This window comes from Platichthys flesus, chromosome 17 (genome assembly GCF_949316205.1).
Source record: "Platichthys flesus chromosome 17, fPlaFle2.1, whole genome shotgun sequence".
NCBI classification, from domain to species: Eukaryota; Metazoa; Chordata; class Actinopteri; order Pleuronectiformes; family Pleuronectidae; genus Platichthys; species Platichthys flesus.
In genome coordinates this window covers 11,871,782-11,899,488 of record NC_084961.1, presented here as the reverse complement: position 1 = coordinate 11,899,488, position 27,707 = coordinate 11,871,782, and the positions used below count along the sequence as shown (strand labels likewise).

Below are 27,707 nucleotides of genomic sequence, written 5' to 3'. Positions count from 1 at the left end.
AACGTTGTTTACCCCTGAAACCCTGAAAGTGTTGTGTTGACTCAAACACTTTCACCTAGCCCTCCATCAGCATAGTGGTGAGTAGATAATGAGTGCATTTTCATTTTTGGGTAAACCATCCCTTAAATTATTTTACATGCAATTGGTTAATCATTAAAAAAAAAAAAAAAAATGCTCTAGTTAGTATAAGCAATTCATGAATAGCTCTTTTGAATAATAATGGTCCCTTTCTACGAAATGGAATCTAACTTATGTTGCAGAGGACAACCCCCCTCCACCCCCACCCCAGCATTCTGTCCATCATGGTGACAGATGATGACTTTATTACCCGGCTGTCTCTGCGCTCACAGACCTCGTGGCGCTGGAGGAAAAAGTCTGTGAGCGAGTGTCTACAGCAGGATGTGGGAGAAAAATGTACAATAATCACAATAATCGCCATTACTGGTTGTGTTATTCTGTGGCCGCAGCGTGTGGTGAGGACATCATCGAGGGGAAGACGTGACGAGCGTTGGACGGGCGGAGGTCTGGAAGGTGTCGGTCCTCTCCTGTCACCCGCCCCCCTCAGCGTGTGTGTGTGTGTTTGTGTGTGTGTAGGGAGGAGGGGAGAGACAGAGAGAGAGAGAGAGAGGGGGAGAGAGAGAGAAGTTTCCACGGCTCTTGGCGCACAGTCTCGGATCGCTCACTCCGCGCCATGGCACGCCTGTGTCCGCGGTGCGCTGCAGCTCCGCGGCATCGGCGTCAGATGAACTGAGAGAGGACCGGCTGAGTTGTGACCACCCACCATGGCTGAATACGTGGAGAAGAAGCACTGCGCCGTCGGTTCCCCGGTCGCGGGCTGGAAAGCTGCGTCAGGAGGAGCCGGAGCGAGCCCGGCGGACCGGGGGGAGCCGGTGTCCAACGGGAACTGCAGCGCCACCTCGGACTCGCTGAGGAGGGTCCAGAGGCAATCCAGCTGCGAGTCCCCGACGTGGGAGCGCGCGGGCTCAGACTCAGCATCCAAGACGATCCCTCGACGCAGCAGTCTGATCAAGGTAGGCCACCCCCCCCCCCCACACACACACACCGCCCACACCCCCCCGAGGGAGAAGCAAACATAATGTCCAGCTTTGAAACACGAGAAGACTTTACATGTCCTGTTTTAAATGAGTGCAAACGGTGTGTCAGTCCAGAGTAGATCTCAAACCTCGTGGGAACTTATATCAGACCAAATATGGTAGAGTATGGTTCAGGAAATGTTAACGTTACCAAACCCCACAGGAATCTGATGTTGAAGCAATGGATCAAGACTGTGTCGCTACCAGGTCATGTGACTTAACACACACACACACACACACACACACACACACACACACTCACACACACACTAAACCCAACCTAAATCTAACCTAAACTTAAACTCAACCAAAACTTAACCTAAGCCTAATCCTAAACTTACAACACGCTTAACGATATGTGGACATGATTTTTGTCCAAACAAGAAAGACAAGTCCACATAACGTGACTGTATCGAATAATACCTGAATCAAACACACACACACACACACACACACACACTCTCCACCTGTGCCAAGTATGAGAATTGTTTGTCACCTCACGTGATGATGCTGTTGAGGAATGAATGGGAAGACGTCACATTGATAATGATGAGAGGGACCTATCCTGAACCTTTCAGATCTAGAATGGTAAAGGCCTTACAGTCCCCTTATATCAGATCAAGCTGCACACAACTGCACAATTGCGCCTCATTGTATCATCACGTTTTTCAAGATCCACATCCACAATGTTTAAGTACCTATAGCACATCCAGTTTTGTAGTTATCCATTCAGCGATTGTGTAATTTTGCTGTCAAACAAACGGACAGGGGTGAAAACATAACCTCTTTGGCTGAGATAATAACACTAGAACCCATCCACCCTCTTTGCCGTATCGGACATAAACCCATAAAAACATGTAGCAGGAAGGTTTTGTTCCAGGCACACTCAAGCAGGCTTGTCATTTATTAGCACTTCATCAACCAGAGAGGCTGAGGAGGAGGAGGAGGAGGAGGAGGAGGAGGAGGAGGAGGTGGAGGAGGAGGAACTAATAACAAATATCTGAAGCCACCTGCTGTCTTTGATTAGAGTGAAGAAACATATTTCACGCCTCCTCCCTCTTCCCTCTGTGGCTTCCAGTTGAATACCTCCGTCCAATTAACCCCACCGCCTCCACCCATCTGAGAACACGTCAGGTTGACCACATGCACAATAGGTCTCGATGGAAATATCGCAACTATTCACAGATCATGTCCAACCAAAGAGACCTGTTACACCACCAGCGTCTAATCAATAACTCATCCCCTGACTTTGCCCTTTTATGGGCTCTGCCTCAAGGCTCCTGAGGTCTCATATTGATCTCCAGTTGTTGCTCGTCTCCTCAGCGACGGCCTGTACAGACATGACTGTTTGAACTTGCGGCTTCATCCGTGCACAATTTGGCTCCGTAGCATGGCAAGACAGGAAGTTGGCCAATGTCCTCGAACGCTTCATGTTGCAATATTGCTGTGAAGTCACGAGCAGTTGTTGATGACACGTCTCTTTCTCTGGGGCCCCCCTCCCACAGGGTAACACACACCAAAAAACGTTTCTCACCTCCGTGCTCACACACAAGCCAGCTCTTGTCTTTCCTCTGTCAGTTTCAACCGTGCATCAGAGAATAAAAAAAAAAAAAAAACTCAGTCCGCTTCAGTGAAGAGCTGGCGTCTCGACCATGGGTCAGGAATGGCATCAAAGGTCTCCTAATGGGCAGCGCCGTGCGTGAAGCTTAACGGCCCCAGATCATCAGCCTCTCCCTTGGGTGCAGCCTGTGCTTCAAAGAGCGATAGTGCAGGGCAGCATGGGGAAAACATGCTGCACGTGCGTCCCCACGTATTGAAGCAGAAAGTAGCATGCATCGACGGCATGATGATGGTGTGTTAGACTGCTGCATGTTCAGTGGGCGCGTTTAATGCTGTGAACCCTCCGTGATCAACAGGGCCGAGCGGCGCAGCAGCACCCCACACACGAGCATTTGGGCTTTCACCACAGACGTGCTTGTGTTTTGAATCAGAAACTCTTGAGGCTTTAGATGGAATGGAGCTCAGTGTGGAGCCACCTGTCCGCAGAGCAGAGCAGTTTGACTGTTTGCTAAACTACCTCCACGGTCAAACTCGGGATCCCTCACAATAGGAGTCTGGCTGGTATGTAGGCAGATAAACAGGAAACATGACATTCCAGACTGGTTTTAACTGGAGTCAGGGGATTTGTGTCCGGTCTGTGTGTGTGTGTGTGTGTGTGTGTGTTTGCCGAGCTAATGAAAGTAGCCTTAATTATATTTCATCAGTATGTAGGCGGCCTACTTAATGCCGTCTGTTCTTCTCTCAATTATTCCCTCTCTCGCTCTGGTGTGCGTGAGGGAGTTACAGATCAGGTGCCCCCTCAGTTCATGTGTTTGAAGTTCATGTAGATAACCATCGGTCTCTGTTTTGGGTTTAAACTACACAGACACACACACACACACACACACACACACAGGAACACTTGCACAGACATACCTTTTAAAATACAGCTTAGCACAATGAATATCTGTTTCCAAGTTTTCTCATTGTGTATGTCAAGATTAGTTTGAGTGTGTGTGCATGTGCGTTTGTGTGTGTGTGTGCATGTGCATGTGTGTGTATGCTGTCCCTGTCTTCCTCATCCCATTATCTCCGAAAAAACAACTGTCCCTCGGCCAAGCAGAACACACCAGATATTGTAAATGTTTGTAAGATCCAGTGGGTGTTGAAAGAGGTTTTTATGTAATTAGCTGAAGTGCAGTCGTCTCCGCTGATGAATACGATTTTAGCTCAATAGTCATTTAGGGACTATTCACTTCTGTCTGAGGGTCACATGAGAAGATTAAAACCACTCTTGCATCTGTGCATTCAATGTGGAAGGCTTCAGCCAGCAGCCACTTACCTCGGCTTAGCACAAAGAATGGATATGTTCAAAAATAACTATTCATAATAATGAATTGATTTGAAATGAGCCATTACAGCTCTTCCCCCTTGTTTCCAGTTTAGGATAAGCTAAGCTAACCATATCTAGACTAGTGTTTCTCACATTGGGGTACAATGACTCCCAGGGGTCGTACTCCACAAAACAAATAAGTATCATGATATACAAGTATTCTGTGTTGACATGGTGACCATTTTCAAAACATACATGTATATGTTAATAAACTATATGGTAATATGGCCACTAAAAAAACTGCTTTAATAGCCCAAACCTGACATAAGGGTTATTTTCCAAAGGTTGAACTATTTCACTGGACAGCACAGCTCCACATGTTTGTTTCATAATGTCAAGTTTCAGTGTGTATGTGCGGTGGACGCATACATCTTGTGTGTGTTTGTTCTTGTGTGTTTCTAAATGCATTTCTAACGGTTGTGTGTGTGTATGAGCATTTGTGTGTGTGTTGTGCGGACTGAGGGAGCAGCTCCAGCCAGAGGTGTTGGCGCACAGCTGGAGCTAATGTGGACGATGGAGCAGTTTGAGTCAGGGCAGCCTTGAGCGCCCCCTGCAGTTCAATTCAACATCGTGGGCGATATGTGTGTTTGTAAATTTGCACTAGTTTGTTAGCTTCACCAAAATCTCACGACTGATATGTGTGGAACATTAATCGCCACATTCACGCCTGTACGCAGTTTCAGCCGCCCGCCCAGCTCCAGGAAATGTATCTGTGACGTCCGTCAGTTGATGTCTTGGTGAGATTACTCTGACATGATGCCCTTTTTAAGTCAAGCTTTTTTTTTTTGTTTCAGTCTGTGTGGTTTGTGTAAGTGTGAGTGTGTTTGATAATGTGTCGTGCGAGCGCTTATGTGAACACAGGACTTCAAAGGGGTTCAAGTTTGAGAGATCATCTGCTGCTCCGCCCTGCAGAGGTTTACAGTCAGACTCACCACATTCTCTGAATGATATTTTTATACATTGAGAAGCTTAAAGAGAATTGAATTGACCACAGAGTGCTTCCTGTGGCCTCTTTAAACCCGTTTCTGCAGCAGTCGCACACATGTGCAACCTCTACGAAACACACTTTGTAATGAGTGAGCAATGCTGCATGCAGATGTCTTGATTAGGGCCAGTAGATGTAGGATTATTATTATTAAAAGATGATTTTTAGTTTATTTCATTAATTTTAGTGTCATTCAAAAACATTTCACAAAATAAAACACTACTTGGAATCTCAGAAGACTTAGAAGCATTGCATGAATAAAGAAGAAGAACTCTTAAAGCACCTGCACCTAACATAAATAAAGATCCCTTTTTATGATTTCTCAAGCTGTGGCTCAAGAGACAGAGCGGGTTGTCCACTAACCACAGGGTATGGGGTTTGATCCCAGTCTCCCCCATTCCCTGTGCCGACGTGGGCAAGATGCTGAACCCCAAATTGCCCCTGACGGCTGTGTCAGCAGTAGGGACGGGAATCGGCAGGGACCTCCCGATACGATACCATCACGATACTTAGGTGGAGATGCGATATGTATCGCGATCCGATATTATGATTTCTTGCGATTTCTTTTGGGTTTTTTTTTTTTTAAATACTGGACCATGGAAAACAGTTCAATCATACCTTCAAATACAACACAGTCAAATTCACTTAGAGCTTTACAAATTTTATTTCAAATATTATCATTAACTTAATGACTGCCGGGCAGCCAATAGAGAAAGTAAATCAAAATGTGCCCTATTATTGTATAGTCCCTGTCAACTGCACACAAACTGACAGATTAAGAAATGTATACCACTTTAAACAATAAATAAAAGGTAAATTAAATAGAATGAATAAAAGTTTACTTAAAATATAGACTTTGAAATAAACAAAAAGTAGGCTATGCTTCACTGTTGTTTGAATGTAGGCTATGCAAAGCTAGTGCTTGGGTATGTTTAGATTCTTGTGCAAAAACAAGAGCTGGTCAACATGCTCTTGGGTGAGGTTACTCCTCCCCCCTATATACCCCCCCCCCATATAAAACCAATAAATAAATGTTTAAAAAAAGGAAGAAATAGATTTGGGATTCATTCACAAGAATCGAGATTCGTAACTGAAACGATTTTTCCCCCCATCCCTAGTCAGCTGTTTGTGTGTGGTGTATATGATAAAGAAGGTGCTGCACATAGATGCACTGTATGAATGCGTTGAATGGAAAAACTGTACAGTAAAAGTGCATTGAGTAGACATCAAGACTACAAAAGGGCTATATCTATATAATTACACATTAATCTACATACATATGACTCAATAAGTTCCTACTATTAAATTAAATATAGAAACTCCATCAGTTTCCTGAGCTAAAAGTGTCATCCTGAAATTCCTTCTTTTATCCAACCAACCGTGGAATACCCCGAGGTGTAACTTTTTGATATCATATCCAGTGACAGGAAAAAGAGAAGAAGCAGTGAACCATCACATTTGTGAAACCTCGAATTAGAGAAAAAGATACGAAACATTTTTACTTGCACTGCACAATTTTGGTCAACCCTCATAAAACAGTAGTGCCTCCCTCCTCTTCTTTTCACCATACATCATCTCACAACCCCAAGTAAATCCCCTCTGCCTCTCAACGGCCCCCAGACCGCCCCCCCCCAACCAAAGTGGCCTTGAGCTCGAGGGTGAAAAGCTGTTGGAATAAACCAAACCCTCAATCGTCCGTCATCTTCTGTCCAGCTTCACTCCTCCTTTCTTTATTCTATCTTTCACCTAACAGCCTTTTTCTCAGATTTTCTGTCTGTTTTAATTTTACCGCATCCAAAAAAGGTGCTCACCAACGACCTACATCTTCATTCTGCTGACTCAGTGATGCCGCAATTAATTTATTCGGGCTTGTTGCACTCACATGAACAGACTCCTCGTACATCATACCATGCATGCATGTGCGCTGGCTAATGAAGGCATAAGGCCACGCTGGCGGCTGCAGGCAAAGTCCAGGAGGCCCTGTGACTCTCTACATGGGGAGAAGAGCTCCTTTATTTATTTCTCTCCATCCTTCTTCTCACTCATCCCCCTTTTACTGCTATTTAGTTTGATCGTTTCCCTCTTCTCAAGTTTCAACTTTCATTCATGTCTCTCTGTCATCTTGTGCATCCTTCTCCGAAAACTTCATCTAATCTGCTCTGCCACCGAGCCCCTCACATTTCTCTCATCCTCTGCCTGTCCTTGGTTGTGTCCTTCAGTTCAGATGCCAATTCAGGATCATCAGTGTAATAGTCAATGATGAGAGATGAAAACTGGCAGATAATAACTGATGTCTAAGTCATACTGGTCAATCTATCTCTATATCTAGTGTATCGATATATGCATCTGGTAAACCTATATCTACACCCAGTGTATCTAAATCTATATGTATATCTGAGGTATACTGTATGTTTATATAGTATGTGCAGCATATCTATATATTTATATCTGTGTGTTTGTGTGTGAAACCATAAAATAGTGTCAGGAGTGATTAAGTTGCCTCTCAGCCGTCACTTTCACACTGTGTCACTTATCATGACTTTCGCTCTCTCTCTCTCTCTTAGCGCTGTCACTTCACTCGCCTCTCAGCGGGGACACAGGAAGCTCTCTGCAACGGGCTGACAGGCGGCTTCCTGTTTTGAAACAGTGGCGGTTTTGAGGACTCATCTCGGTCTCTGTGAGAAAATCTTAGTGGGACCTTTGTGATCGAGACGTACTTAACAGATGCACTCTCGGAGATTAAGTTTAATGGATTCAGAATTTGTATTTATGGATTTAGGTTGAGCTTGTTTAAATCTAATTAATTAATTCAGAGTGAAGTCAGGATTGGAGAGGTGAATGTGCAGGACTCAGGAGACAGTTGAATCCAAACTGTGGAACAGGTCACATGGAGACTCCTGATGTTTCCTCAGATTCAAACGCAGCGTGACAGGAGCCCACCTTGTGAGCTGCATTAGTTTTTAAAAAACAGAGCTTTGTTGTGACTCCTGTTCCTTATTTGTTTGCTACTGAGGCATGAAAGGAATGTTTGTTACTAGTCATGTAATTTAGGTTCAGTTGCCTAACTGGTTTACGTGTGCACAGTGATTGGTCCATTACACAGGGACCATTACTGCTAATGTCCCACACAGAGAAAGAGATAACGACCGACTGCTCCAAATTACAGCCCTACGGGTCTGTGCCTCCACCAACCAGTGCAGCCTATATGCATCGCTTTCTCATATGAGGTCTAATTGACATTTGACCTTTGACCGCTGAAATCTAATCTGTTCATCTTTGAGTCCAAGGGAAAACTGGAGAAAAATCGTGAAAAGCTTGCAACAGATCTGCAGTTGGTCCTTTTTTAAATTTGTACTGTTAGCTGTTGGTTGAGTCGAAGCTGCAATCGTTCTTCAACTGGAGTCTCCGAAAGGCTGTGGCCCCTTACATAAGACACATCGTATGTGATCATTTGTTCTTTGGAAAATGCGTTCACAATTCCAAAAAGGAGATTTGGACGTAGGGGTGACCTTGACCTTTGACCTACACATTTTAATCATGTCATCCTTCAGTCTAAGTTAATGTTTGTGCCAAATTTGGGTGGATGGGACGGACATCGAAGTTGCGCGTGAGAATTAGAGGTTCAATTTCGAGGTGTTCCTGGATCTCCTCAGCGGGGGAAGAGTTTTCTCATGGGAACACCAAATCAATTATTTCACTCATTAGATAGTGGCTTTACTTATTCATAGATCACCTGCAAATCCAATATCCTTTTTTTTTAATTGTCCAAAAAAGGAAAAGTTAGATTTCCCCACCTGCGTTTTTTCAGGGTCAGGATATCAAGCAGGTCATTTGGGGGCTATCTTTTCCTCATCCTGTCTCGACAATCCCCATCCCTCACTTCCACTCCACTTCCCCATGGCACCAGGTTTGTTTTGGAGCACCGCCTCCCTCCATCACCACTGGAAGCACGACCCTGTCCTAATGAGGCAATTTAGGATCTGTGACGTCTACTCCTTCCTCTGAGAGAAACCTTTTCATCCCTTCATGTATTATTCCTTCTCTCTTTGTCGTGTTCATTCATGCCATATTTTTCTCTCTCTTTTTTTCTCTTTCCTGTTTTGCCTTCCTACCCTCCCATCCCCACAAATTTCTTTTATGTGGAGGGTTCCCCACTCTCCTCTCTCATAAAAGAGCTAAGTGCTCTTGAGGATTATATAAAGTCTTTGAATGAAATCAGAGTTATGCAGATGAGTGTAGAGACTCATCAGCCACTGCTAGGCATTTTGTGCATGTTCACTGTGAATGTGAAAATGTTGATCAGCCTCCGGGTGTTGAAATGATTATAAATAAATTTAAAGATGAGAGCAACAGGTGCTGGTTTTGATCCTTCTAAAATGGTCTATCAATGAATCACCATTTCAAAACAACAACCAGGAAAATAATTCATCTTTCTGTATAGACTGAGATGTTATTCATGCTTTATTTCCTTTAACACTTCACGCTATTTAACACACAAACAGCCACGAGTCGCATCAATGACCCTTTCAGCAGTTTGTGCTACAGTAGCTCCTCTGTGGGCCGGGAACACATGGGTCTGTAATGGCTCCCCACGCGCACCAATGAGCCTCGGGCGCCAATAATTCTACTGCCGCTTCACTGATTGTCCTTCCTTTGACACTTTTAGGTAGAGCTGACTCACCGCTGCACACTGACAGAACCCTACGACAACTGCAGCTTTTGAGGTTGCACTGACCCAAATTGGTGACCCATCACAATTTTGTCCTGGTCACAGTGGCTCTGCTAAAATTGTCCCCGCTTCTACATCAGCTTTAAGATCCGAATATTCGTTTGCTGTCCGATATATTTCACGTCTTGACAGGCCCCATTATAACAAGATAATCTATATTCACTTTGGCAATCAGTGGTTGTAACGTTGTTAATAAAAATCTATAATCAAACATCTTTATCAGAAATTTTGTAGCCTGAAAATGTATCAATTAATGAAAATAGATTCACGATAATCTATAAAAAAATAGACCATCACTTAGAAGACGCATGCCTCAGCCAAGGCCCAGCATTTCCCTTGAGAAACCACATTTTAATTCACTAGATCTAAATATCAGTATATCTTAATATTTTGTAAACAAGATCCGTGAATCTGAGAAATTACAAAAAGTGAGAATCAAATTTCACAATGTTGAAGAAAATGAAAACAACAAAAAGATTCTGATGAAAAACACAACCTCCTGCAGCGGTAACACAATCGTCACATGCAGCCCTATTGATTTATCTTCTTATTTAGTTGTTCAGATTCCTCTTCTTTTTGACATGTACATATACAGAGTGTATTTAAGATGGAAGTATGCTGAGTATGTGGGTGTTTGCTTCTCCAATCACTCTCCTCGGGATTGAATCAACTACAATTACGTCATCCTGCTTTAGATAAGCTTCAATACAGTCTTTGATTCGATTTAACTGGGACTCTCATACGTCCTTAATTGAATAACTGTGCCCACATATATGCCCTTATCCATCAGTCTAAAGGTTCTCTGCGGGGGTGACATCTGATGGGTCAATAAATCAGACGTCTGGAGCTATGACGGTGAGCTCAGATAAACTGATTGGGGTCTTCCCGCGGCAGAGTGGCGGGGGCTGAGTCGGGAAGCCGAAGCCCGCCGCCTCTGTCTAGGCATGTATGATTAATGGTGTAATGGTGAAGGGCAAGGGCACGCAGAGGCTTTTAGCGTGGTATCAGGAAAACAATAGCAGATTGGGAGGAGGAGGCTCAGCGTGGTCCGCCAAACAATCTGCGTTTATGTATGGTTATATAAACTGATATGCCTTTTAATCCTCTCAGATCCATTCTGGACGGGGAGAAAAAACATCTTTGTTATGCTTAAGCAAAGAATACATGTCAGAGGGATCACTGTCTGTCACTCACTCTCTTTCATTAGACTCTTCCTGCTCTTCCTCTCTTTATCCGTCTCATACTCTCTCCTCTGGCTCCTCGTCAGGATGGGACACGTGCGGGTCGTGAGAGGAAGAAGACGGTGTCCTTCAGCAGCAGCCTGTCAGAGAAGAAGATCAGCAGCGCCGCCGACTGTATCCACTCCATGGTGGGTCATCAGGCCCAGTGTGACCCCTTCATATAAAGACTTAAGCTTTACATAACCGCACATGAAATATTTAATGGGAAGTGCACACGTCAAGGGGTTTCATGGAAATCACAGGCTGTTGACCCCTGTGGAACACTTAATGAGAGCCGGCTCAGTTCAAGTTAAATGCAAGGAGCTCTATCTCTATTTATTATCTTCGCTTCCAGGTTGAGGGGAGCGAGCTGAAGAAGATCCGGCCTAACTCGCGTGTCTACCAGCGCTACTACTTGCTGGACGCCGGCCTCCAGGCTCTGTGCTGGGAGCCATCAAAGAAGGAATCAGACAAAGCCCGCATCTCTCTCGCCGCCATACGAGAGGTCAGTGTCCGGAGGGGGAAAGCTTTCAGGATCAACCCTCCGCGGTTATTTGCTTCATGACTGGACCTCATTGATTCATTTTTTGGATAAGGAGATGGAAGTATTTACAACCAAGTGGAGTGCAACAGTTAACCAGCTTTTTATCGTATCTGATGTGGGTTTGACTGTATCTCTCGTGGTCTCAAATTCCAGGTCCGGACAGGTCGTAACACGGACACCTTCCGCACCAGTGGAGTTTATGAGCAGATCTCCGAGGACTGTGCCTTTTCCATCATCTATGGAGACGTGTATGAAAACCTGGACCTGGTGGCCAACTCTGCTGAAGTGGCGAACATTTGGGTGACTGGACTAAGGTGTGAGACAGTTGATGCCGTGTGGGTTCTCGGTTCGAGTCCTGGTCTTATATCATTTATCTCACAGCTCTTTCTTATGCAACATTCAGCAGCATTGCCTTCTTGAAGCAATGAAATAAGTAGCTGTATTGTGTATTCTGTGGACATACAGTCTGACTGACAGTGAGCAAATAATGACAATAATTTAATTTGTGGTTGAACAGAAGAATGGCTGTGCAGGGCAGGCTAAGATAATGAAGATTATCCCATGTAGCTTTTTAGGTCAGCCCAACAATAAATCATTTGGATCTTTGCTATCACGTATTGATTGTATTTTGATGAGCAGTCAGATCCTGCAGGGCCCTCTGAGACCTCTATGTTATGAAAGGCCATGCAAGTGATTTGTCTTTAAACGTATTCTGCTGCTGCAGTCATTTTGCTTTATAAAGAGTGTCAGTAAATATAGAAATATTGTAAAGGAGAACATTCTGTCTTGTTTCATCAACCCTGCCTCCAGGTATCTGATGCAGTATGGGAAACACGCCCTGGACATGCTGGCCAGCAGCCAGGACAGCCTTCGTCTCGGCTGGCTCGAGCAGCTGTTCTCCGCGGCCGCTGATTTGGAAGGCCAGGAAGATGAGGACGCAGGGATCCGCTTGCGGTCGGCCGTCAAGCTGATACAGAGCGTGAACCCTGGCGTGAGCAGTGGGAAAGTGGAGCACAGGTTTAAAGAGCTGAAAAGAGTCAGGGAGAGGGTGTCCGGACTCTCATTGGATAACGGATCCGGTGGTAAAGATCACGTCGAAACCAAAAGACCACTGGGAAAAATCGAGCAAGTCACCAAATCAGAGTTTATCGAGGTCTTTCACGACTTTTGCACTCGTCCAGAGATCTACTTTCTGTTGGTGCAGTTCTCGAGCAACAAGGAGTTCCTGGACACCAAAGACCTGATGAGGTTCCTTGAGGCAGAGCAAGGCATGACTCAAGTGAGTAACAACAATTTGCACAAAAGCTGCTTTTGAAAATTTGCACAAAACTCCAGATAATAACCTCTTAAGGGACATTTCTATCACGTGAAAGGCCAGAAGAAAACCCCAAAGAAAACAGATATCTTAGTTTGAAAAAGCAGTGCCATATAGTTCAGAGATGCCGATGAAGATGTCAGGAGTTTTTGGTGATAAGAACCGATGCCGGTTACAATACAAGATCTCTGCAGTGTAATTAATATGTTAGGCTACACTCTGTGCCAACCTTCACCTGAACTAAGCACATATTTCAAACAAGTTAGGTGTAGGTCCACGAGTCCTTACGGGTTGGAATGATTCTCAACCCAAAACACAAACTGCCATACCTTCTTTAGGTGTTTTAGGTCCAGACGACCTTTTGGCTTACCTCTATTCACAGCCACGTGCATATGAATGCAGATTAATTAAAAACCCGATAGCCAATTCATTTCGGCCCATGTGTTCTGTCTCTTTTGCTCTCCACAGACTGTTTATCTGCAGGCAACCAGAGCCTGCTCAAACATGTTTGGTCAAACTAGAAACACAAACCAGAAGGCTTCTGGCCCCCCCACTCTTGTTACTCAAATACATATTCTGCATTTTCACATAGAGAATCTGTTTATAGAGATTAGGTGCACATGGACAAATGTAATCCCAGTCTGATTTCCCCTTCATCTCTCACTGTGTCTTCCAGGTGAGTGAGGAGACCAGTCTGAAGCTCATCCAGTCCCACGAGCCGTCGGAGGAAGGCCGGCAGCAGGGCTACCTGTCGTTGGATGGCTTCACCAGCTACCTCACTTCAGCGGCGTGCAACCTCCTCGATGGGGAGCACGGCGCCGTGTGCCAGGACATGTCCCAGCCTTTGTCCCACTACTACATCAACTCCTCCCACAACACATACCTCATCGAGGACCAGTTCAAAGGTCCCTCCGACATCTCCGGCTACATCCGCGCCCTCAAGATGGGCTGTCGATGTGTGGAGGTGGACGTTTGGGACGGCCCTGACGAGGAGCCAGTGGTGTGCACGGGTCACACCCTTTCCCCACCCCTGTCCCTGCGTTGTGTGTTGGAAGCAATCGGACGGTTTGCATTTGTGTCATCAGAGTACCCATTAATTGTATGTGTTGAGAACCACTGTTCACTTCAACAGCAGAAAACAATGTGGAAACACCTCATGGGAATACTAGGGGATAAGTTATACACAAATCCCCCTGATGAAGGGGACTCTTACCTGCCGTCGCCTCATGTGTTACGGCATCGGATCCTTCTGAAGGGTAAGAAGTTGGGTCCAAGTTCTGACGGCGAGGACGGGGAGGTAAGTGAGGACGATGAAGGGGCGGAGATGTGTCAACGGATGAAGGCAGCTAATAGCGGCGGGGCCACGCCCGGAGGAAGTGAGAAGGACACGTTGCAGAAAAGCATCGCTCAGTTTCATCCTCCTCATCCTCCTCATCCTCCATCCAAACAGTTGCAGCTCTTGAAGGAGCTGTCCGACCTCGTGACCCTCTGCCGCTCGGTGACCTTCACCGACTTCCCGACATCGTCCAAAATCCAGAAACCTTGGGAGCTGTGTTCCTTTCACGAGTCTCTGGCCGTGCGTCTCGCCGGCGAAAGCCCCGGAGACTTTGTCAATCACAACAAGCATTTTCTGTCGCGGGTGTACCCCAACCCCATGCGCATCGACTCGAGCAACATGAACCCTCAGGACCTGTGGAAGTGCGGCTGCCAAATTGTGTCCATGAATTTTCAGACGGCAGGACTAATGATGGACCTGAACACGGCCTGGTTCCGGCAGAACGGGAACTGCGGCTACGTCCTGCGCCCGGCCATCATGCGGCAGGAAGTGTCGTATTTCAGTGCCGACACCAGAGAGACGGTGCCGGGTGTGTCTCCACAGCTGCTTCATGTGAAGGTGGGATCGTGGAAATATGTAAAAAAGAGTGTGATCATGTTATTTCCCCTGAAACTTACATTCTAATTCTAGTGCATTAAAAAACAGGTTTTACTTTATAGTTTGGGTTATTCTCCTGGGTCATGAAGAAGCATGTTACTGCATATCGGCAGATTTGTTTTTTTTTGTATTTCGAGAATTTAGTAGAAGTACTGTTTTGTGAATGAAGTAATTCCTTCAATCAATCAAATCCAATCCGAGGACTAGCTGACAGCTGTACACGAGCCGCCTCTGTCTCTTCTAAGACAATGAATGAGAGTCAACATTTTGACTTTGTGCTCGATGTGCAATATCAGAGAAATATGTCTCCTCTGATTAAATTCAACTGTATTCTCAACTTTTCAACTCTTCTTTTGAAATGAAAAATAAGTCGTCCTTTTCTTTTCTCATCTTGTTCCCTAATGTGGGGGCTGGTTAGTTGTTTCTGAAACACTTTGTACTTATGTCTTGAAATCCTCTTCACGTCCAGATAGCCTTCAATGTATGTATGGAAAAAAACGTGGCCCTCGCAGGACTGTGATAAACACGACCAATAGCTTCTTGATCTGAATCGAATGCCAGCGAGAGACATAGGCCTCTGAAGCAGAGACGATAGTGAGAAGTTAGCGAGTGGGTCACGGTAAAGTCGGCTTCTAGCAGTTGTGAGGCAGTGCACGTTCATGTGGTGTTCATGGAGTGTAGCCTGCAGTCTTTAATCTCGTTAGTTTTTTCAGGAACACCAACCCCATAGCTTTAAACCTGACCTTGGTTTTCTTCTTTCATACGGGGGTAAAATGAACCACCAGGTGATCCACTCTTATTAAGAAGTGAAGCTAAAGGTGAAATTAGATTCTGGTTGTGCTCATTTGCACTTTTACCCCCATATGTTTGTGATCCTTTCACCCTGTCAGCTTTTATTAAGATGAACTTCACTGTGGCACGTGTGTAATATTATCATATTATCATATTATCATAATCCATAAAGATAAGGGCCGAAACCTTGTAAAAAAGACACCAACGTTGTTGTCCTTCCTCCAGGTGATCAGTGGCCAGAACCTGCCCAAGCCAAGAGGTTCCGGGGCCAAAGGGGACGTGGTGGACCCGTACGTGTACGTGGAGATCCACGGCATCCCGGCCGACTGCACCGAGCGCCGCACCAGGACGGTGATCCAGGACGGGGACAACCCTATCTTCGACGAGAGCTTTGAGTTCGAGATCAACCTGCCGGAGCTCGCCATGGTGCGCTTTGTGGTGCTGGATGATGACTTCATAGGGGACGAGTTTATAGGTCAGTCAGGTTCATGTAAAGGGATTGAAATACACAACTCAAGCACAAGATCTTTCAGAGTTCAAACTTGTAGAACTGTTACATTGTTTTGTTACCACACCTGCCTTCCTTAAATCCTTTGACATATTTGAGAGGAAATGGGATTTTCCTCCCACCACAGGACAATACACCATCCCTTTGGAGTGTCTCCAGCCTGGCTACCGCCATGTGCCACTCCAGTGTCTGACAGGAGAGGAACTCCCCCACGCTAAGCTGTTTGTCCATGTGGCCCTGACCAATCGTAGAGGGGGGGGGAAGCCTCACAAACGGGGCCTGTCGGTGCGGAAGGCGCGGAAGGGCAGGAACTACACAGCTCTGAGGGACCTGGGGGTCCGGGCTGTGGACGAGCTTTTCAAGACGGTTGCTCCGCTGCTGAGGGAGGCTACTGACCTGAGGGAAAATATGCAGGTAAATGGTAAATGTATTAATATTGCTGACCACTCAAAGTTCTTTGCAGTACAGGTTTTTGCCATCCATCCATTCACACACCCATGGCCATACAGTACATCTATGTGCAGCATATAGCCAGTATCTTGCCCAAGGACACTTTGGTAATACTGAATCCCAAATCCCCTGATGACTGTGCTGACAGTGTTTGAATAGTATGTAGTGCAAACAAAAAAGCGCTACACTAAGAAGTTTGATTGTAACTTAAATTTGCTTGGAGTGGTCGATAAGACTGGAAAAGTGTCATATAAATACAGTCCGGATAATATTTAAAATACTTTTTGACTATGCTATATACACATTTATATATATATATGGGATTTATTAACATGAATATCTCCAGCTATTGAAAGCTCAGCTCACCTTCATGGCCGAGGCAGCAGTCTGGTGTGAGGCTGCTTCTGTCACTGTGGGGGAAATTAAACAGTAACTAGAATGTACGTTCAGTCAGACGGCCGCCATCCACATCTCTCCATTTCTCCCAGTTCAGTCCAAACTACTACAACAGCACAAATGTGGGAGAACCAAATCAGCAGCTGAAGGGGAAGACAAATAGCTCTGTTGCAGGGCTCGCTTTGACTCCCTGTGTGTGTGAGCGTGTGCGTGTGCGTTTGTCTGCGTGTGTGTGTGTCTGTGTGTGTGTGAGAGAGAGGGAAAGCGAGGCAGAATAGAGTAATTGAAGCCGGAGACAGAGAGCTAAAGGGATTTCTCAGGTTTTGTGATGATTTGGTTTTGGATATCATTCACTGCCTCTGTACTGTTTTTCCATCAGCAACAGGAAATTAGAAAGAGAAAGAGGAGGAAAGACGTGTTCATGTTTAATCTCCAGGTTTTAATGATTCCATTTTCCCCCGTTTTTTTGCAACAGAACTCTGTGGCAGTGTTCAGGGAGCTGTGCGGAGTGTCCGCTGTGGCCAACCTCATGCAGTGCGTCCTGGCTCTGAGCTCCCGAGTGTCCGGACCGGACGAGATGCCTCTGCTGCTGTTCGACCTCCGGGACCAGTACCCCGCCCTGGAGCCCCAGGGGCCTCTGCCCGACGTCCTCCGCCGGGTCGTCTCCACCTATGAGCTGGTGAGGAGGGGGAAGAGAGTGAACACAGGTTGCGTGTCAAAAGGAGCATACGTGGTGCAGAACTCTGAAATGCATCAAAAGGAAGGAAAGCCCAAACAAAAGCGAAAGAGATCAGTAATCTGTCAGCCACCTCCCATCCCCTGTGTACTTGACCCAACAATGAAAACCGCCCCCTCCCCAGACAAAAGCTTCCCCCTTCAGCCGATACGTTCTCCAACACGAAGCGAGCTCTCATTGTTATGGAGCGGACGACATCCCCGTTTGTCCCGGCTGCCACGAGTCTCGTAAACACATCAGCGACATCCTCACCTTGGCCTGAATCCACAGCTTGTTTCCAGCCGGAGGAGAACGTTTATGTTAAAAGATTCGGATTATGTAATGATGTCTAAAAATGAACCTGGCCCTTGATAAAAAAAAAGAAAAGAAAACTCCCCCGCGGAAAAACAAACACAAAGAGAGAACAAGGGGCGAGCGAGGGGTCAATCGGTCTGTTAGTTAACTGATCGGCGAGTCAATAAAGCTGCATGAATCCGTGACTGTGAGTGGGTTGAGGCTGCTCAGGTCTGCTGAAGTGTTTCTCAGGCTTTACACCACTAGGGGCCCGTTCTAAACCTGCCTGTTTTGACTGTTCCCTTGTCCTGCGTTAATGCCCCGGTGCTACTTCAGAATTATTCCTTTGTCATTAGTGAGTCCTCCTCAAACAGCTCTACAATATAGTGCCACATTTTATTGTTTGTGTACGGAGCTTTCTTTTAGGAACAGCCCGCGGTGCAGAGTGAAGCTAGAAAACGTTGTGTTAATCATGAAACCGAACGTTCGTCATTACCGTTCGCGTGTGGTTTCAAAATGATCTGGAGGCGACCGCTGCTGGGGTTTACCTAGAAGAAGATTGAACTTGTTCCACAGAGTGAAGGCACACTGCCCCCCCCCCCCCCCCCTCCCAGTGACTGCTACAGAGCGCTGGTCGCTTGTTTATTCAAATTATATTAACATTGAACACACCACGCGTCCAATTCTCGATTTCAACACAGTCCCTTTGCTTTTCATCTTCCAGCCTATTCTTTTCTCTTTCTTTCCATCATTCATCTCTCTCACTTCCTTCCTCCTCCTCTCTCTCTCTCTCTCTCTCTCTCTCTCTCTCTGGGTCTCGCTGGACTGTGGTTGCCTGATACATGCGTTTTCCACCCAGCTGTGTTCCTGCACTTGTTTATAGCCTCTGTCTTGTTGCTGCGGTGAACAACATAACCCCCACTCACCCCCCCTTTTCCTCGTCATTTATCACGCTGCTGCAATACTCTCTTCCAAATTGGTATTTGCTCAAAGTGAACTTCTTCATGTTTCATATTAGATGTTCCCCCGGCAGTCTCTGGGGCAGGAGGATGGAGAGGCGGTATTGAATTGCAGATTCTGCCATCCTGTCCAAAGAGCATATGGGATGTGTACGAGTGTATGTGCTTTGTGCGTGCGTGAGCGAGGCAGACACTCGGGTTTGTGGCTACAGCCGAGATGAATCGATATGTTTCCAGTCTTATTAAGTTATGATCAAGGCTCTGGTGCATAAACCGTGACGCTTTAATTTAACTACGCCTGTTTGTCACTGATATGCAAATAGCACTTCTGAAAGCGTGTCTGTGTGCGTTAGTGCGTGTAAGCACGTGTGCGTGTTCGTGTCTGTGGTGGCATGTGCTGCCACTTCCTGTTTTTTTTTTAAGCCGTGCGGATCCGGGTTGAAAAATCTCACCCTGCTGCAGAATAACCATTATCATTGATTAGAATGAACCAGCTCCACACCGAAATCCAGGTGCCTGCAGGGACGGGAAAACGACAGACAGGAGATGGGGAGTGTGTCATTTCGTTTGTGTGTGTGTGTATTTGTTTGTGTGTGTCTTGTTGAATTGGATCAGGTAAAATTTGAATACTGTAGAGAAAACTGTGTTCGTTGAGCAGCAGTGTCAAGTTCCTGCAGGGTTTGAGTAATCAGGCAGAAGCTACTCATCACTTTGTGTGTGTTTATTGCACTTAGATCTATTTGAGGACCATTTGGAGCATAGGCCCAAGGGTGTGAGGACATTTTGGGACTGTGAGGACATTTCGGCACTGTGAGGACATCGTGGTTGCACCTCACTTTTCTGTTTTCTGTTTTCTGACTTTTGGGTTAGAATTAGGTTTAGATTAGGATTAAGGTGGGGCATTTTGTGATGGTTACGGTTAGTATGTCTAGGGAATGCATTATGTGCACAGAGGTACAATAATGTGCGTGTGTGTGTGTGCGTGAGTTATGTTGTAGGGACAAAAAGCTAGTCCACCTAATGTAAAATATTCAATTTAAAGACATGTTTACAGGTAAAGTTAAGTTAAGGTTAGGAGTAAGGGTTGGGGTCAGGCAAGTATTATCTATGGTTAGTGGTCAGATTTGAATTGTGGTTTAGTTAAGGTTAGGCATAAGGTAAGTTGCAAAGTCTATAAGGATAGCTCCACAAGCTTGTGTGTGTGTGTGTGTGTTTAGTGTTGTCATTATACACTGCCGCATTGGTCTCTGTAGGTGCCTTCACATCCACACACGCTATATGTGTCTTATACATATTTTATACGGTGAATCATCCCCCAGTGCAACTCAATTGACTATCTTCATCATTTTTAACAACCACCAATGTATAGAAAACATGACCTCAGTCTTTTATATATTTGTAATTTGCACCACCCGAGGGATTTACACCAATCTCCCCTCATGTTGTGTACAGGGTACTCACAGTGTACAATAAAACACACTGTATACTGAACGTGCACAACAGGGGATTTAATCCCCCCGAAAAATAAGATGGTAAAATGGGTTTGTGTGTGTGTGTGTTTTGTGCTAATAGATGTTTCCCTCTTTGCAGATGGTCCAGGCAAGCAGAGCAGTGATGGATCTCTCCGATGGAATCTACGACAGGATCCTGCATATACAGACAACGGGTGTGTAGGCGAGCGTATGTGTGTGTGTCTGTATTTTGGTGTATAGCAGTGTGTGATATGACGATTCTATGTGTGTGTGTGTGTGTTTGTGTAATGAGTAAAAACCAGGCTGAGCCCATATTCCGAGTCCTTGTGACAACTCCCACACAGCCTCCTTAGCAGCGCTGTTACCCACACTGCAGTGGCTGCTTTTGTCATTAAGCTTGTCATTCCCATTCCTCTTCTCTTTTCTTTCTTTCCTTTCTTCTCTTCTCCTCTTCCATTTAATTTCCCTTCCTCTTATGATCTCCCTTCTCCTCCTCTCCTCTCCTCTTATCTCCACCCCTCTCCCAAACATCTGGTTAACAGTCAGTGTCACATGAGGTCAGACGAGTCTTTATTTTTTCCATCTGTACGTGTTGGACGGGTGGGGTTTGAATTGGCACGGCTCCCGTCACCGATCCCTCTTCAGTCTCCCAAGCGCACGACACCGTGTCTGACCTGCTGATATCATTTCTGCGATCTTTGGCCGAGGTTTGTTTATTTCAGCCCGACCCCTTGGGTCCTGAGACATTAGTCCCTCCGACTGTCATCGCTGTGACAGTAAACAAGCCCCTCACAAACACACCTATCTACACACACACACATCACATCGAGTCCTCAGCTGTCACCCATGGAGACAGTATGATTGACATTTGCACCTTTTAACCTTCATAAAGTGCAAAAAAACAAACATTCATGCACTTTATGTGACTCTCTAGGTGAATCAGTGACATATTTATCCTGGGGCTTATATTTAAACATCTCTGTCGTTTCATCTGAGTTTTATGAGTTGCAAACATGCGTCGGCTGCTCAATGTGCCCCCGTGAGAGAGGTGTGAGGAAAAAAGAGGAAATGAAGGAGAAATTAAAAACCAAGCTGAGATCAAATTGCGATTTGCTGCAGCTGATCCCATAAAAGCGAGTGAATTCACTTGGAGAGAGCATTATTATACACAAGTGGTCATTCAGTGGGCTTCACAGACATAAAAGAAGCCGATCAGGGGCCTAATCAAATAATATATATATATAATATATATATTAAATCAGGAATTTACGAAAGTATCGAAACAGGTTGGAAGCACCACCAGCTGCATTTCATCTGATAAAAGTGCGGCAGAGCCCGAGGCCTGAGTGCGTGAACAAAGCGCTTCCTGTGTGCACAGAGAAAACATGGCGATCAAGGTGATTCCGAGAAAAGAGGTCCACCTCTGATGCTGGGAAGAGGAGGACGGGTGGTGGTGGTGGTGGGGGGAGAGGGGGGGGGGGGGGGGGGGGGGTACAACAAGGACAGCGTAAACAGGCCACTCAGAGGGAGCCTCGGGGGGGGGGGGGGCGGGTGTTAGAGGACGGGAGTCTGGGGGCGAGGAAGCTGAGAGGGAGACGAGAAGTCGTAGTAAAATGAACAGTGGAGGCGGTGGAGGCGACGCTGAGAGGAAGACAAGAACACCGAGGTAGAAGAGAGGTGTGGGGGGGGGGGAATCCACTTCAGTAGCATTATGTGCTGGTGTGTTTAAGAGCTGCTCCTCCTCCGTCATCTACACTTGGACATAACCGCGTAAGTTTGGGAGATTCTTTAACTCTTTAAACTGTGAAAGTCAGTTTTTAAAGAGGAACAAAGCCGGAGTGTGTTTCACCCCAGACCACACCCAGCATCAGCGTGGCTGGATGTGGTCAGACGTGCGCTCCTCTGTTGCCACTTGACACCACACTCACTGAGTTTTGATGTGATGGCACGCTGCCACGCCCTGGAGTGCACTTCGGCATTGCTGCAGCAGGATCAGACGTTTAACCTGTGTGCAAAGAGAAGACCAAGACATTATCACAGCAGCCCTTTCTTCCTGCAAACAATCGTCACTCATCACCACAAAATATTGTCAAACATTTGTTTATTTCATTCGCAAATATACCCTAATGAGAACTGATTACATTGAGCGACATGTTGCTGTTGAATTTTTCAGAGATTCCATTCACCTTCACCCTAGAGACAGATGTCTTCAAACTAATACCCTCTGCATAGCTTGATGTCCACTAGACTTTAAGATATATAAATATGATTTATAGGATATTGGATTTTTTTTTTCGGGGTGGATATTGATAGAGTTTTAAAAAAATTGACATGTGACATTATCTGTCGAAGAGTTGTGATTATTACTTCCACCAAGGAGGTTATGGTTTCACATGTGTTTGTTTGATTGGTAGCAGGATTGTGCAAACTCTATTTCCCCGATTTCCATGACATTTCTTCCGAGGGGTTTCTCAATATAGAAACCATTACATTTTAGAGTAGATCCAGGAATTATTTTCATTTTCTTTAACAACCAGCTGATTTCATACATAATGACACTATAATGACACTGGTGCCTCTGCTAAGGTCCAAAATCAATCTTAATTTCACAATTTATTTATACTTCATTTGATTTTCATATGGATGTGCACAAATTGACATTCATAAATATCAGTCCCCTAAACATGCCTTGTTTTTTTTTCCATAAAGATCCATGAATCATTTTTCTGAGAAACGAAAAACGTTGAAAACCACTGCTTCTCACGATATAATTTAATTAAAGAAAATCTCAGATCCACCCCCTGAGCGTGGTTCTTCCCTGACCCAAACCACATCCTTCCACCAAGTTTCATGATACACTCAAGTTGTTTTTGCGTTATCCTGCTGACAAACAGAAAAAATGAAACTGAGGTGATGCTGTATGCTCTGCCCCTCACACCCACCACATCTCAGCTCGGTTGATCACCTGGGGGCAGATGCTGGGGCAGATGCTGGGGCAGTGTAAGATGGCGCTCTCCACCACCAGCATGTGGAGATATCTTTTGGAAGGATGGGATTCTCTCTCCTCGTATGTTTGTTTGTTGGCTGAACTGAATCTTTAAGAACCTCAGGTGAGCAGCTGCTGCTCCTCCAGGGCCCTGAACTGTACAGTGGTGAGAGTTACATCAGGTGGTATAGATTTTACAATCCATCAGATGTTTATATAGATTCCTATAGAGTGTGTAACAGCAGAAGTCATATCTTTCACTGCTTGATTTTACATGGAAATAGACACACACACACAGACACACACACACACATACGAACACACACTATATTGGCACGTAGGCTTCGAGTTGCCAAGCAACCCCATGGTAAAGGTTATTATTCAGGCAACTTGTGTGTGTGTGTGTGTGTGGATGTGGAGCTGTAGTATCACAACATGCGTTTGTGCGCGTGCAGGTGTGTGTTCATATTTGCAGACATTTAATGACAGAGAGGGATTAGCGTGATTAACTGGTAAATCATACTCCAGTCTGTTTACTGTGTGTGTCTGTGTGTGTGTACGTGTGTGTGTGGGCGAGGTCCACGACTTGGCATGTTTAATGTCTGTGGCTCTCGACGGCTCAAAGTGATGTGTGCCCTGTGTTAACCCACTTCCGGGTTTCCATGGTAACAGTGGCAGAGTGGCCCTGGGCGGACAGAGGAAGACAGACACACAACACAACTCCATCGCGCGCTCACACACACACACACAAACACACACACACACACATTGGCTAGCTGGCGGCCTGACTTAGATGGCTCTTTCTCTCTCTCTCTGTATCGTTCTTCATCTGTCACACAGATTTTCCATTCAATTTACATCCTTTGAATTTTCCATCACACTTCACTTTTCACATTTCTCTCTCTCTGTGACGGCTGTGACTCAAGGTTGACATTTGCAGCCCATTGGTTCTCTCACGTTCCTCCCTAGACGGCATCTAGTGTGAGCTTTGCAAAGATTAAGATTAATTAGACACATATAACAATATAAACTGAGCTTAGAAGAGAAAGAGCCGATCAGACTCCATCAATTTAGCATCAGGCCCATGAAGATGGGAGAAAAGCAAGAATCACCTGCTGGTGGTAGATGAAAACCTGCAGGTGGACGATGGAAAGTCTATGAATGGTTTCAGTCAACACAGGCAGATGGCTCAATACTCAGATATGTGAATATGTGAATATAGGGACCTTGACAGCCCAAATGAAAAAATGACAGTTGAGATAAGAGAGAGAAAGGAAAAAAAAGATTGAGTTTACTGAGTGTGTCCTGCGCTGTGTGGGAACCACCTACTGAATCTCAAATCCTTTCACAAAGCTGTAACACAACATTCAGAGTGTTACTCTCAGTCGTGAATACGAAAGTGATTCACTCTTCAGCATATGTTTTAGTGATCACACACGACACACGTTTGTACAGCTTCTAAGTGAGGACATTCATTGGCATAATGCATTCCCTAGCCCCTTGCCCTAACCCTAACCCAAACATAACCCTGAACATAACCTAACCTAATTCTAACCATTAAACCAAGTCTTAACCGCCAAATGGTCCATTAAAGTGGGTCACAAGGTGAGGACCGGCCGGAGGGTCCTCACTTTCCCAAAATGTCCTCACTCCGTACTGACACCCACCTGAACAAGAGTTACTGCTTGTCTAAACGTAAGCCATAAACTTAACAGTAACATAAACATAACCTTAACCTTAACCCAACCTTAAAACATGTCTTGTATATAAATGCAATGATTCATGTGTGTGTGTGTGTGTGTTTGTGCATGTTTGACTCTAGCGATGGAGTTTCATGAGAAGCTGCCGAGCCTGGCAGCGAAGGAGGGGCTGAAAGGTCGCAAGGTCAGCCGAGCGCTGGAAAGTTTCAGCTGGAACATCACTATCCTTAAGGTCAGCATAACACACACACATACATATACACACACACACACACACACACTCATATAAACCCAAACAGCCTCAGGAGTTAGACAATTACAACTTGTTTGGGCCTGAAGCTGTTTTGCTCATCTCTTTGCTCTTTCATCCTCCCTCCCTCCCTCCGCTTCTTCCCTCTGTCCTCCCTCCTGGTCTCCCCTTCTCATCCCCCTTTCTCACACCCAGGGCCAGGCCAACCTCCTGAAGCGGGCCAAGGCTGAAGTCCAGGAGAACACGAAGCAGGTCCACGACGCGGCTCTGACCGGAAACCTCAGCAAGGAGAGTCAGGGAGTGACGAGGGTCCGCTCGGTAACGCGGAGAGGCCAGGATGACAAGGCCACCACAAGTGCTGGGGGAGCCTCGGCATAGCAAGTGACGGAGTGAGGGTCCACGACCACACCTCCGCTGTAGCTGCTGTGACAAACCCTTCAAATGTCTTGGATTCATCATGTTGCAGGAATTAAATAGCAAGTACCCTGTTTTTTAAAAGAAGGAAGTTGATGAATGTAATACTTACAAAAACGCTGTGGACGTCAGAGGCTGCTGTGGGGAGGCGGGAAGAGGAATGACAATGAAGGAGTTGAATGTAGTTCGATTTGAAGCCAAGGTTCAGTTGTTTGTACCGTATGGAACTGTAAATACACCAAATGTTTATTATCCTCTTCTGACGTGCAATGTTTCTGAGATTTGAGACGTAGAAATAAGAGCCAGAAAATCTTAGAAAAACCTTTTGAAAAACTGCCACCGCCAAATGTTGGCAGCTCGTGCGGATGCATCGCAAAGAATATCGACAGAATATCGTGGAAAGTAATTCTTTTTCGAAATGTAATTTAAAAAGAGAAACTTTCATATATTCTAGATTCTTTGTTTTTAATTTTGATCATTACAGCGTGCAGCTCATGTTCATAACAAATCCAGCATTTAAAAAAAATATTCAAATATTTCCAAAGATCATCAAAAAGGATTTATAATACAGAAATGTCTGGCTTCTGAAAAGGACATTCATTTGTGCCCTCATTTCTTGGTCAGGGCTCCTTCAGCAAGGATGAGTGCATTTGAAAAGGAGTTTGGACGACTGAGCAGCTGTCGAGTTCTGTTAGGGACACGCATCCTGGGTCTGACCAGCCTGGGGCGGGCCTGCCTTAAAAAACTGATGAGATACACAACTGAAAATATGTCAAAAACATCCACAGGTGGAGGGCAACTTAACATCAAGCTAATGCGGAAGACCTTCAAACACCTAAGGGATGCTCCCCATTGAGTTCTATGTTCTAAGAGGATAAGAGTTGTAGCGAGTTTCCTGAAGACGTCCGTGTGTGATGACCCACGGTGCTCTGACTCTAGTCGTCGGCTCTCTCAAGTTCTTGATTCAACTTTGCTTGAAAGTAGGGTTGCAAAGGGGTGGAAAATCTTCACTAAATTTCAGGAAACTTTCCATGGGAATATTCAGCTCGGGAATTTTGAAAAAATATATATATACGCAAATTAAATGCTGAGCAATAAAAGCATCATTCAAAACTCTATTTTAAAGATGTATGGAATGCAGCACACGCTGCACGTTGAATTTCAACCCTCCACTGTGCATTTCTCCATCACATGCACAGATAATTCCCAGCATCCTGCACACTACAGCAGGGCTATTGAGGCCTGCTGGAGTGTGCAGGACTAGTTCGGTTAGTTTCGATGATATTACTGGGGGATATATATTAACATGCTGATTAAGGATTGTTCAACTGTTCATCTAGCCAACTATTTATATCTCTAGCATTGCATTAGCGTTTTTTTACAAGCTTGTTTCGCACCTTATTCTACAGAACAATTCCACGTGCAGTATCTCATGTGTGGAGACATTTCACCCCATTTATGTCTGTATATGACAAGGTAAATACAGTTAGTATAAATTACCCACTGTATTTACCTTGTCATAAACCTCGAACCGTCACCTTATCGTGGTGGAGAGGTTTGCGTGTCCCCGTGAACCTGAGGGCTGTGTTGTCTGGAGCCTTGTGCTCCTGGTAGGGTCTCCCATGGCAGAGTGGTCTCAGGTGAGGGGCCAGACTAAGAATGGTTCAAAACCCTCAATGAATATCGACGAAAGAGGAGATGGGACCCAGCCCGGAGGAAGCCCGGGGCCCCCGTCTGGAGCTAGGCCCAGACGGAGGGCTCGATGGCGAGCGTCTGGTGGCCGGGTTTGCCACGGAGCCCGGTCGGGCATAGCCCGAACAAACTACGTGGCACCCCCCCTCTCTTCATCTCATGGGCCCACCACCTGTGGGAAGACCCGTTGGGGTCGGGTGCGCAGCCACATGGGTGGCAGCGAAGGTAGGGGGTCTCGACGGACCAGACCCGGGCGGCAGAAGCTGGCTCTGGGGACGTGGAACGTCACCTCGCTGTGGGGAAAGGAACCGGAGCTTGTGAGGGAGG

The 27,707-nt window shown here is 45.6% G+C and overlaps 1 protein-coding gene across 1 annotated transcript; it reads left to right on the top strand.

The window, feature by feature from the left end:
* The first annotated feature begins 306 nt into the window (after nucleotides 1–306).
* On the top strand, nucleotides 307–27,707 carry LOC133972648 (inactive phospholipase C-like protein 2). The gene is made up of 12 exons (XM_062410206.1): nucleotides 307–1,031; nucleotides 11,008–11,109; nucleotides 11,316–11,465; nucleotides 11,658–11,818; nucleotides 12,315–12,783; nucleotides 13,496–14,713; nucleotides 15,770–16,019; nucleotides 16,180–16,466; nucleotides 17,374–17,577; nucleotides 20,457–20,532; nucleotides 25,147–25,256; nucleotides 25,470–27,707. The coding sequence occupies exons 1-12, from the start codon at nucleotides 783–785 to the stop codon at nucleotides 25,650–25,652; spliced, it is 3,459 nt and encodes a 1,152-aa protein (XP_062266190.1). The 5' UTR covers nucleotides 307–782; the 3' UTR covers nucleotides 25,653–27,707.

Bases quoted from the DNA above. Each gene is read 5' to 3' on its own strand.
- LOC133972648 (XM_062410206.1), top strand. From the start codon at position 783: ATGGCTGAATACGTGGAGAAGAAGCACTGCGCCGTCGGTTCCCCGGTC. The intron at 11,110-11,315 runs GTGGGTCATCAG...CTTCGCTTCCAG, and splicing joins CCGACTGTATCCACTCCATG to GTTGAGGGGAGCGAGCTGAA. The intron at 11,819-12,314 runs GTGTGAGACAGT...CCCTGCCTCCAG, and splicing joins ATTTGGGTGACTGGACTAAG to GTATCTGATGCAGTATGGGA.